This window comes from Passer domesticus, chromosome 2 (assembly GCF_036417665.1).
Source record: "Passer domesticus isolate bPasDom1 chromosome 2, bPasDom1.hap1, whole genome shotgun sequence".
NCBI classification, from domain to species: domain Eukaryota; kingdom Metazoa; phylum Chordata; class Aves; order Passeriformes; family Passeridae; genus Passer; species Passer domesticus.
Genome location: NC_087475.1, coordinates 100,322,977 through 100,335,349, shown reverse-complemented (window position 1 = coordinate 100,335,349; position 12,373 = coordinate 100,322,977). Strand labels below are relative to the sequence as shown.

At 43.2% G+C, this 12,373-nt stretch overlaps 1 protein-coding gene across 6 annotated transcripts in view; it reads left to right on the top strand.

The window, feature by feature from the left end:
* The first annotated feature begins 319 nt into the window (after positions 1-319).
* Positions 320-12,373, top strand: part of LOC135294552 (rap1 GTPase-activating protein 1-like) — a 41,481-nt gene continuing 29,427 nt past the window's right edge. For 4 of the 6 annotated variants that reach the window (XM_064409970.1, XM_064409969.1, XM_064409971.1 and 1 more), the window contains exons 1-4: positions 320-476; positions 5,334-5,427; positions 5,880-5,915; positions 11,542-11,589. In XM_064409970.1, coding sequence (XP_064266040.1) covers positions 433-476; positions 5,334-5,427; positions 5,880-5,915; positions 11,542-11,589 — 222 coding nt within the window. In that variant the 5' untranslated portion in view covers positions 320-432. The remainder of the gene's footprint in view (positions 477-5,333; positions 5,428-5,879; positions 5,916-11,541; positions 11,590-12,373) is intronic. The other 2 variants (XR_010356633.1, XR_010356632.1) reach the window with 1 other exon arrangement.

Genomic DNA, 12,373 nt, shown 5'->3' with positions numbered 1-12,373 from the left:
TACCCTCACAACCCTCACAACCTGGAGGGCAGCGTCCTCGGCTCGGCTGTCCCAGCAGCAGCTCCGGCACGCTGTGCGCCATCCGTGGGCTCCCACAGCGGGGGGCTCCAGGGGAACCGCTCTGCCACGGCGGAGGAGGGGCAGAAGCCATCACCCCATCCCCCCTTGTCTCCTCGTCCTCCATCCCTCCTCCTCCTCCTTCCCTCCGTGCTCTCCGGGGCCGCTGTCCGCCGGGCCCGGTGCCAGCCGTGCGGGTCTCTCCCCCCGTCTATCCGGTGAATCCCGGCCCGAGAGGAAGAGGAGGGGTGGGGGCGGGAGCCGCGGCTTCGGAGGGGGCCTGGAGGCAGCCTGTGCCCTTCTTCATGGCGAGGCCGGGGGAGAGCAAGCTCCCGAGGAGGGAACCTGGGAGCTGACTCAGCGGAGCAGTCCAGCATGTTTTCCCGGGAGCACGGCTTCTCTGCCGGAGCCAGCGGAGGGTAGGTACCGGCACCGGGACCGGTGCCGGCGGCAGTGGGGCCTGGGCCCTGCCAGTCCCGCGCAGCCCGGCCACGGGGCAGGGCAGCGGCTGCCGGCGCTGGGATCGCAGTGCTGGAGCAGCAGGAAGGGCCCTCGCGGGTTGGCTGGAAGGGCGGAGAACCGGGGAGGGGGAAGGAGGTGGCCGTGCCCAGCCCGGCAGATCCGGTCTGGCTGTGGGCCCGGCCCTCGCTCCCTCCCTCCGGCTCTCCCGGCCCCGCTCCGGCCGGGGGAGGATGGCCGTGGGGCGGCAGCGGGTGCCCCTTTCCCTGGAAGGAAAGAGGGAGGCTCGGCAGGATTTCTGCTGCCGTCCTGGGAGTGGGGGACCTCTCCTATTGGGACTTCTCAGGAGATGGGAGTGCGATTAATTTCCCCCTGGACTTCTCCTTTCTCCTGCCCCGCAAGGAAAACTGCCCGGGAGAGTTCTCCCGCTACCCTCGTTGTGTGTGCACAAAGTCCTGAGCACGGGGCTGCCCACGAGTGGGAGCGGTGCCCTCCACGGGAGCTGCCCAGCAGCCAGAGGGGAGGGCGGGTGGAAGAGAGGTTCCTTGCTGGAAGTCGGAGTCTGTGGGCAGAAAGTTTGTGACCAGCTGAGAGCAAACCACCTCTCATCTGTAGCGGTAGCTTCCTTTTCCTAGTTCTGCTTCAGTAATTCCTTCTCTTGAGCTCTAGGAATGTGTAAGCAAATTTCAAAGCTGCACAGGTGTTCTGAGAGTAGGGCTATTCATGTCATGTTTTCAGCTGTCTCCACTGAATAGCTGACAATTGTATGTGGTGCAGCAAATGCACCTCTCTAAGGCAGAAATAAGGGAGTGAAACAGCAGAAGCTGTTGCTCAAGAGAAGTGGTTGCCCAGAATTTTCCTTATGAGCATTTCAGGCCTGTTCTTGTCTGACATCACCTTCAGTTCTTCTGAATTGCCTGTCCCTTCCAGTGAGGGATTTAAAAAACATATTAGTGTCTCCCTGCAAGAAACTCTTACCAGGCTGGGATACCAGTTATCATACTGACTGTTGTTCCACAGATAGCTGCAAATCGTGCTGTGGTGTTTCTCCTATTGGAAGACTTCCAGATGAGCAGAACTATTTACAACAGCTATACACCTGCTTCCCTGTTAACTTTTAGAAAAACAGTTGTCTGAGGATTTGTGGCACTTGCCTTTTAGAGTGCAACAAATTCCTACTTGCTCTGTAATATTTATGAAAGCATGTATGAAATTCTGTCCAATTTGTGTTTTTCTTAGAGCAAATACTTGCATTGACTTGGTTATTGAACTGGCTCAGCCACAGCAGATTGCAATGGTTTTGAAAGCTGGGTAGAGAGATCCTATGACTGAAATAGCAGAGGATGCTGCAAGACAGGAATATAAGGCATGAACACAGTTGTAGTGGCGTAGAGATTTCAGAGGTCCTTCTTGCTCCATTTCAGAATTGAGAGTGGAATTTATCAGTGGATCAGCATTTAGTTTGCCTACTTGTAGTACCTACATTTAGACTGCCTGCTTGAAATTATTGTACTTGTTACTGTCACTAACAAAATCCCAGTTTAGCCTTCAGCATTTTCTAGGCCCTCTGCTTCCCCTTATTGCCATTTTCTAGGAATAAAGCTTTAGCAAGTATATATTTGCACATAAATATTCCTCTCCCAATCTGCAGAATTGCTTTCCTTTATCAGAAGGATGATGTTCTTCTTTTCTGTGGTCAAATAGTTTGAAGTTTATAATAGTTTGAATAATTTGAAAAGAAGTATGTTCCCTTTTTGTAATACAGTCTAGTGCTTTTCATTCCAGAAGTTCAAAGTTCCAGAAATTGAATGTGGACTTTAAAGCGATAATTATAATAGCTTCAAATTTTTGTGATATTTTATAAAAGGTAATATAAAAGATAATATAAAATCTAAGGCATTCTCTTGGGTTTTCAAAGGCCTGTGGAGTATTCGTAATTTGGGATAATTACAGAATTGTGAACATCTCTGAATCTACAGTAAGACTGGTGATTTTGGCATCTACTGGACTCATTTAGGCAATAGAACTGTGCTAGGATTCAATGGTAAAGAACAATTTCTGCCTAAACTTTTCCAGTCAGTCCAAAGTGTTGAGATGAATTTATGGTGAGAGGACAGGGGCAGGACTGGCTGCATTGACCATGTAGGAGCTGCCAGATTTCCATGATGCAGGTGTGTATTTAACTCCTCTGAATGATTCAGCAGTCACCTCAGTGACATGCCAAAGAAAACACTAGTATGCAGCAAGGCCCCAGAACATCCAGTTGCACAAAAGGTTCTATTGTTACACTTCTTTCTGAAAATGAGAATTTATCAAATTAAACTCATGCCTTTTTAGGGCTTTCAGAACAGAAACTTCAGGTTTTTAAGAGACAGGGAAAATGTACTGCCTTGGACATAAATTTTGCTCATCCCAAGCATTCTTCAAGTAAATGAATACGATTATAAATAAAGCATGTATTAGTATAGTATTAATATTAATTTAAAATACATTTGCCATTGAACTATTTCAATATTTATTTTAGGTTGTCAAGACTAACTCCTACATCTTCCCTCCCAGACATGTTATGGCATTAATTACTAGATGCATTATACAGATCTCTCTCATTTGAATTTCAGGAGAAGATTGTGGGATGGAATCATTGTGTTATTTTGTGTTGATGAGCCTATATACAAGTTACATTATGCGATTAGGCCACTAAAATGAATTGTGAATTGTCAGAGAACTGGTGAGCATTAGGATTCTTGGAGCTTTCAAGATTATAGAAATATACAAGAGGGAATGTAGCTACTGCTTTCAAAGCAAGGGTCTGCATGGCCACTCTCTTAGCATGGAAGCAGCAGCAGTCATGCATCTAACAGCTACAGGACAGCAATTCTTGATTGCCTTTTAGGATTATTATATGCCTTGTATGATGATTGTATGGCCAGTGATGAGTGGTGTCTGTCGGGCTCTGTCTTGGGACTGGTGATCTTTAATATCTTTATCAATGATGCCGGCAGTGGGACTGAGTGCACCCTCAGCAGGTTTGCAGATGACACAGAGCTGAGGGGTGTGGTTGACACAACAGAAGAAGGGACCATCCAGAGGGATCTGGACAAGCTTGAGGAGTGGTGGTCCCATGAGAATCTCATGAGGTTCAACAAGTCCAAGTGCACTTGTTTTGGGGCAATCCCAGACATGGGCACAGACTGGGACTTGAACTTACTGAGAGCAGCCCCGTGGAGAAGGACTTGGTGGTTCTGGTAGAGAAAAAGCTGGATATGAGCCTGCAGTGTGTGCTTACAGCCCAGAAAGCCAGACATACCCTGGGCTGTATCACAAGAGGAGGGGCCAGCAGGCTGAGAGAGGTGATTTTCCCTCTCTGCTCTTGTGAGACCACATGTGGTATACTGCATCCAGCTCTGGGGTCCCCAGCACAAGAGAGATGTGAACCTCCTGGGGTAGGTCTAGAGGAGGCCACAAAGATGCTCTGAGGGCTGGAGTTCCTCTCCTACAAATATAGGCTGAGAGAGTTGGGGTTGTTCAGCATGGAAAAAATAATCTAGTACTTAGAAGGGGCTTATTTAAAAGGGTGAGTGACTTTTTACAGGGCAGGTAGTAACAGGACAATGGGGAATGGTTTTAAACTAAAAGAGATTTATATTACATGTTAGGAAGAAGTTCTTTACTCAGAGGATAGCAAGGCACTAGAACAGGTTGCCCAGAGAAGCTGTGGATGCCCCACCCCTGGAAGTGTTCAAGGCCAGGTTGGATGGGGCCCTGAGCAACCTGATGTAGTAGGTGACCTCTGGCAGAGGGGTTGGGACTAGATGATCTTTAAGGTCACTTCCAACCCAAACCATTCTGTGATTCTATGACCACCTAACAATCATATTCATGATTTCATTACAAAGTGGATGAGTCCTGTCTCCTGTAAACCTGCGCTTAGTTCCCAGCCCCACCTATGTGGCCTTCACCATGACTTAACCCCAATTGTGACTGCTAGTAAAAACTGTGCGAGGTGTGGAATGTTTATAAAGTAACAGCAGGAGAGGTGCAGCTGGCAGTGAGACTGTCTGTAGTGCTGTGGGCAATATGTCTTCTAAACTACAGTGTAGTGCTTGCTTTTTTTTTTTTCTTTTCTAGAAAATCTAATAAAGTCCTGCCACTATTTGTACCCACTGCTACTCCAGCAGGGACCATAGTAATAAAATATTTTCCATAGCAGATGTGCAGACAACAGCTCACCTAATCTTCATGCTGGTTGTACCAGCAGTAGTAACACAAATCGGTGCCTCCATCTCTGCAGGGTCTTACCGGTTCTGCTATGGTGCCATCTCTGTTATGCTCCTGTCTTTGAGATTGATACCCAGGCTGTGGCAGCTGGGTATTGGGTATTCGGTGCTGATTTCAGTGGTGGTTCAGGACTACTTTATCCTTTTTAATACAGTTCTGTTTTGACATCTGATTACAAAGCTTCTTGTGAGATGTGTCTTAATTCTGCTCCAAATCCATGATAGAAGAGGAAAAATCATTCAGCACTTCCTTGACAGTTGTGAGGAAAATATTGTATGTGAGCTGAGACAGAGCAGTCAGAAGCCAGAAAATTTTTGCTGTTACATCCAGGATGTTTGAAAGTGGCAAGTGGTAAGTTCAGCCACCTCAGGGATTTTCACAGGTAATGACAGCTTCCTTATAGGCAAGAAATGGCCTGGGGAGAGGAGTAGTATGCAGAGGGCAAAAGAGGCACTGCAGGCAAGCACTGACATCTTGAATTCTCTTAAGAGTTAATTTTTTCTATATTTTTTTTTCTCTTCTGCCTCTGTCTGTTGCAGGAAGTCTGAGGAGGCGGTGCAGGGTTTTAGTGATGTTATAGACTCTCCCACTGAAGGCTTTCCATGTGTCCTCACTCCTACTGTTCCAAACAAGGTAAAAGCAGTCCATGTTTGGCTCAGGGTTGGTGTATGCTTTGAGTTATGCGTGCAAAAGAATTGTCTGAAATCAAGCTTGTGTGTAGGTATGTCTTACAGCTATAGTTGCCTCCTTCTGTGAGAATCCTAAACTTGCTAATTTGACCAGTTCTTATGCCATACTATCTCAAGTCAATATGACCCATTGAAAGAGAGACATTCCTGATACTGACTGACCAGGTTTCAGGTCAAGCTTTTGCAACACAAGCAGAAGACAATGTGGCCAGTTTTTTTGTCCATGCTACCAATTAAGGAAGAACAATTCCATTATGTCTTCAGCAAGCAAGTAGTTTCTTTGCCAAAATATGGAGGGAGCTGTTGGCTCCTTCAGTATCTGGGTTACCACAGCAGATAATGTTATTTTCTGCAAATGTCAAATTATTTTTCTCTGTTGTCTTTTCCTTTTCACAGACTGCAGACTTGTTTGAGATGATTGAAAAAATGCAGGTAAGGAGAAGTAATTCTGTCAAACTTTGGGATCTGTTTATTTTTTGTAGCAAACAAATAATCAGCTACTATTTGTACTATTGCTTCACTCACAATATCCTTTATTGTGGGTTTACTGAATGTTTAGGGCCTCTAGGCTCAATCTCTTACTCTTCAATGGGATTTCAAAAGCATTTTTCTTTGTTAATTTTTCCAGTCAGCATGATGGAAGCAATAAACACAGGTTATTATAATTCTGTCTGTTCTTTGCAGAAGTGTGATTCTGAGAGAAAATCAAAGTTGCAGTAAGTTATCTCTGGCATCTTCTTCAGGAAACTCTGTTCTGCTGGGTAGCAGATATAATGACAGGTGGTTAATGGGATGTTAACCTAACTGCATTTAGCAAGGTCAGACAGTTTAATAAATAACTACCGTAGGTCCTGTCATTAACTTGTGCAAGAAGGAAGGACTCTGGCTTAAGTCTTACACAGAAATACATGCATTTAGCTGCATATATTTAAAACAGGGCAGAGCTGGGTTTTTCCCCCTTCTACCATATCAGGTAAAGAAACAGTAATATGTTATATGTGTTAAATATCTAACAATGAAGTTTTCAAATACTCAGATTATGTGTTCTCAGAGCATCCTTGCAGTTTACCAGTATTTTCCCTGAGAGGTGAACCTTCTTTAAAGTGCTGTGGTTAACATTGACCTAACAGAACACATAGCATGGCACATAACTCCTGACTTTTATTACATACAGGAATTAAACTTATCAAAACCATTTAGCTTATTTTCTGGAATTTGGGTGATCAAATGATGAATATGAGGAAACTGCCAGAATTTAGTGAGACTACAAAGGCGAGGAGGTGGAAGGTAGCAGGAAGATGCTGAATTTAGAGTTATGAGGCTGAAGTACTTTTTGGCAGATGGGAGAGGAGGAATGTGGGAGGGAGGGGCTGAAGGTGTATCTGCCATATATTCATGTGCAGACAGACACAGACCTTGAAACCACTGTACTGACATCCAAACTATGTTTGGGATGCGTTCTCAGTGCTTTAGAGAAGCAAGTCCTGTAAGTGTGCCTGGCTTATTTAACTGCAGGAAAGTAAGCTTGAGCAAGCAGTGCTGCTTTAGTTCAAGCCCATGTTCAAAGGTTGTGACAGTCCTTCCCAGGCCTTTTGAAATATGGATAAGGAAGAGTCACTAGCAGGTGTCCCTCAGTGAAAGACTGGTGCTTAAGATTGTCAGTGTTTCTCAGCTCCCAGTTTACCATATAGAAAGTCTGACTGGATTTGCACCTCTTTAGAGAGATAGCAGGGACCTGATGGGAATCTCCAAGGCATGCAGACTGCCTAATTTTGCATCTATGGTGTTTTCTTAGCTGCCCATTATCAAGACTTTATAGCTTTTTTTTTTCTATTTAAGCTTGTTTTGTCACCTAACATGCACTAGGAGAATCAATAACTGCCATTTCAGTATAACGGATTTTTTTGAAAGTTAAGTGTTTTCCAAAAGGAAGAAATATTTTTTCTAATACTTTTTATGATATTTGTTTAGATTTTTACTAATTCTTTATTCTCTTTTGTTTGTTTTTGCTTTCCCTTTCCTTCCATTTGACTGTGACTATCCTTTAGATTTGTTGAATCATTCTTTTAAAGTAAATCTGGGATTTTCCTTAGCAGTCAAAGTGAGTGAATATCACGGCAGCTCCCTACCGGGCTGTGCCCAAGCAGGGTTGCTGGAGCCAGGATAACTCAGCAGGAGCTCGGGCCACCTAAGCAAGCTATAGTGATTTTCAGCTCTTACTGATTATCAGCTCTTAGTGATTTCCGCTCGTAGCTTGCTAGGTGCCGCAGCAGCAGACGCAGGGAGAGAGAGGAGAAGGCCGTGTGGGGCTCTGCAGGATTCTTTATTATGTTCCGCGAAGGTTCCCAGTGACAGCTCTTCTGCTGAACCAGGCAGAATCAGGGGTTTTTATACCCTACAGGGGTTTTGAAAACTGTCCAATACTAAGGGTCAGGGGAAAGTGACCTATGGGCTTACAGAGAGATAAGCAGGGTCCGAAGAAGGAAGAGAGGGGCTGCTAGGGTCCAGTCATGCTGACTTGGCATTTCCTAGCTTTAGGCCTCTGACTGCCAAGGCCTCGCAGGCCCTAGGTCTGCTACAAGTGAAAACCAAAGCAGGAGACTTGAACATTTCTTCTGTAAAACAACAACAAAAAAGCCTCAGGATAGAATTGATTATTGAGTACTTTACCATTGGATTGGAATATAATTGTTGGACTGAAAATTAGGATAGCCATTTCACATTCTGTGTGATAAATTAACATAAAGTTGTGCTCTCTTTTTACACTGAAACTAATCCCAAGATCTGGGAAAGAAGTTTACCTTTTTTTTCTTTCATGTTTTATTTTTGTTTTTCTCTTCAATTTTATTAATCATTTCTTGGAAATAAATGGGCTACTGGCCACTTCATTCTGTGCTTACAGATCTAGTGAAGTCACAGTATACACTCTGTTAAGGACACTTAGCAATATGTTGTTCCTAGATTGCTTTGCAGTGCAGGCATTTGAAAACCAAGTAAATTTTATTTCATCCAATAAGCTCAGATATTTCAGGTCTATTTTTACATAGCCAGTCCTTCACTTGACTACTTTTGTTCACTCTGTCTGTTCTGCATTCTTAAAATTTCTGCATATTCAGTTTTATTTTCTCACAAGTACTTTCATGGGTTTTTTTCTTGTGTCCCCTTTTGTATCCAAGTTGTCTGTTTTGAATTAGTCCCCTCAAGACACTACTCTTTCCCCATAAAATATCATAGCGTTGTTTTGCCACGTTGGACCCTGACTCTGGGTCTGGACACGTCTTTCTCTGTCATTGATTCTTTCACCCTGCTCAGGCCAGGTGTTTCCCCTATACAAGACCTTAGGAATATGAGATTCCTGGGCTGATATAAGTTTCCCAGAGTGATGCTGTCTCCAGTTAGCTACCCAGGGAAACTGGCAGTGCTGCAAGCCAAACCAGATCAAACTAGAAGGATGTCTCAAGGGGTGGCTGAGACTGCTGCAGTTTATTCCCTTCCCTTTTAATGAATGACAGTGATCATCAAGCAGTTGTTCTTCCCATGCTTTGACACTTCAACAACTTACGTTGTACATTTTTTGTGGTCCTGGTTACCCTTTAAAATAAAGCTTTGGACTGTACAGCCCAGGGTTGCATTATTCTTACCTTAAGCTTCACTCTAGAGGAGAGGCTGGTAGATTTAAACTTGTCTTCTGCTTCCAGGCTATCAAGAGCTTCCTTAACAGTGCAGAGTCATGGAATGTGCTGGTACATTCCTTTGCTCTCTGTAGAGGTTCTGATACAGAGCTCCTTTACAGCAGCCCAGAAAGTTTTCCCTCAGGCTTGCTGAGATACTGGTCTCCTACCAGGACCTCCTTTGAAATTGGAAAATTCTTGCAGTTATCAGATCTGCCAAAAATGCCAAGGAAGGAGAGTGAAATATTAGAAGATTGCAGTTTCCCAATCTCCATTTCTGTCCCGGTACTTCCTACAGTTTGTTGTGGAAGTTTGTGGCTGTTTTGTACCTATGTATCTGTCATGCTTCAGCCCTGTTTTGACAGTGCACAGGACTTTTTGGTAGTGACAGGACTTTCTGTCCCTTTTCCAAATCCCTGTTTCAGAACCTGGTCTTCCTTGTGAACCTCAGTTCAGTAGGTTGACAACTGAAACTGGAGACCACATCAACAAAACACTTTTTAGCACTTACATTCCATGACCTCAACTTTATCACCTTTACAACTTCCCTAAATGCAAAATGGTTACTAACTACTTCTGCAAAAGATAAAGATCACTTGTCAGCCTGTGTTCCATCTTAATTTCACAACTCACCACATCCTGGTAATTAGTTATTAATTTTGTCAATGCTGTGTACTGACAGCACAATTCAAAACATATATTGTAAAGTTTTCCTATGAAGAATGGTTTCAGGCTGGTATTTGTTTAGTCTCTGTTGTTGAAAATACAAAAGGAAAACAATTTTTTTGGGGAGGATGTGTAACTGTCTTGAAACTGAGCTTTTGTAGTTTGATCTTGTGTCACCCTGTAGATAACATGTGAAGCTTCTTTCTTCTAGTAGGGCTAAAGAAAATAATTTGTTTTTTTGTTATCTGCTCATTGTTCCTCGCTCACTTTACTGTGTTCCTATATTTAACCAATTAAAATTTGTTGTTACTGCTACTTCTTGTGATTAAACTTGACTTCAGACTTCTGAAGAATGACCTCCTGCATCTACTACTAGTCTCCCTGACCCTAGAGTGTGGTCATACTGTTTTACTTCTGATGTTTCTAAGAGTATTTTAAAGGTGTTAAGCATTTGTTGTGTACTCAAGGTCTGGCTCCTCATGATTTCATGAAGGTTTAAATTTTTTTATGACTCCTTCCTAGGTTATTTTAATAAACTTTCTAATTTTCCTAAAACCTTGTTTTTTATGTGAAGTAGATGTGTTGGTTTTTTTCCTTCCTTTTTTTTTTCTTTTGTTGCTCCTGCAAAGAGCATCCTGATTATTATGAATCCTCAGTAGTAAGGTTGCTGTTGCTCAGTGTTAGTGGTACTATGCTAGCAGTTTTTGCATTCTGTACAGCTGGAGCATTGCCCAAAACTTTTGTTCCTGAGCTTCCTAAAGTCTCCACTGTAAAGCTCCTCTGTGATTTACCTATTTCTACCAGAATCAGTTGACAGGCTAGTTCCACTGTAGAATATGTGCATAGGCATGGCTGTTATGAATCCAATCCTTATTTTCACTTAACAAAGTTAAGAGCTGCTTATCCTGTCTGGAATCCCTGATTAGCCATGCCAGTCACTGATGGTAAATAAAAATGTAGTTTCAGCATCATGTTCCAGCATGAGAGTTACAAGATTTAGGTGACAGTAGTTGAATACTCATGTACTGTGTGTAAGAGAAGCCTACATTTTAAATCCTGGTCCTCACCTTCCTATCTGATCATGCAAATTCTGCTTCTTACTCTTCTGTCTGTGATGCCCACTTGGACAACTGTTGACCCTCATATCTTCTGCTCTGGGCCTCTACTCAGTCTGTGTTGGGACTCTCCTCACTACAATTGTCCTATTCTTGTGTGCTTCTGCTGCAGAGGTGTGGTGGAAGTGAGCTACTTTGCTGTGGTGAGAAGACAGAGGATGGAATAAACTTAAGGAGGAGATTCAAGTCTGGATGCCAGCTCCTGATTGAGGAGGAAACTAGGCAGCCAGTAGCCTTTTGCCCTATTATTCTAACCCAACTCATAGTCATTCCATTTCCTCTTTTTATTGCTTAGGATAGGAAGGAAGATAGCTAGAATAGATTAGAGAAACAGTTTGGGAGGTTGTTTTTAATATCTGCCAGTTGTCTGCTTTTTAAGAGGTGTAAGCTTGGGGGTAGCTTTTCAGTTTTAATGCCAGATTAGGGGACTGGCCAAGTTCTAGCTTCACTCTTCCTTTTTGTTCTAATCTTCCAAAGTTGCTTAAAATGGTAGATTTTATGGAGAGACAAAATATGCATATTGCGGATATGGAGAAGGACACAGAGGGTAAGTGAAACAGACATGCTGAAATACAGGATTCACTGTCTGTGACTTTATGTTTCCAGGGGAGTCGTCTGGATGAGCAAAGATGTTCCCTTCCAGCTCCTCTCAAGGTCAGGCAAAGTTGTTGTTGCCTCCTAAATTGCTGAGAATGGCAGATAATTACTGACCTGGCTTGCAGTGTACTTTTGTACTGGAATGAACAGGGAGTCTGCAAACATCCCAAAAACACATGCTTGCCTTTTTTCTTTTTTTTTTCCCTAGTTGCTGCACAAGAGGGTGCTGAAATATGTAGCTGAAATAGAATTAACTTTTCTTTTTTTCTAATTTAAGTGGCTCCTATAAGAGTTTATTATTATTAAAAGTGTTAGTTTTGACTACGTAATTTCTTAAATTTATTCGAGAGCTGTAATAATATTTATGAAACCACATAGCATTTATTTCAGTAGTCGGCTTGATGACTCATAGAGATGCTACTAGAAAGTTGATCTGTTTTGCCCAATATTAAGGCAATAAGAACAGATTCCTATCTTTAAATCCTCAAGTTGAGGATTAAATTCCGCTTCTTCAGTATCAACTCAGGCCTACTAACCTTAAAATCAAACCTGACCTTGACTTTTATCTTGGGATGACCTGTAAAAAAGCCACATCAAGAATTGACACAGCCTTATTCAGAGACAGAGATAGTCAGTGCTCTTTGTGGTGATGGAGAGGGGATGCAGCTGGCATAAATTGGCTGAGATACTGCCTCTGTTCTCTGAGTCACACCTCGGCATTGCTTGGATGCATACCACAGAGCAGCCATGGAGATGACACAGCCTCAGTCTCACTGTAAATAATAGTACTTTTTCTACCATTCCTACTGTCATCCCTGTCAGCAGAAGGACAGCAGTTGTC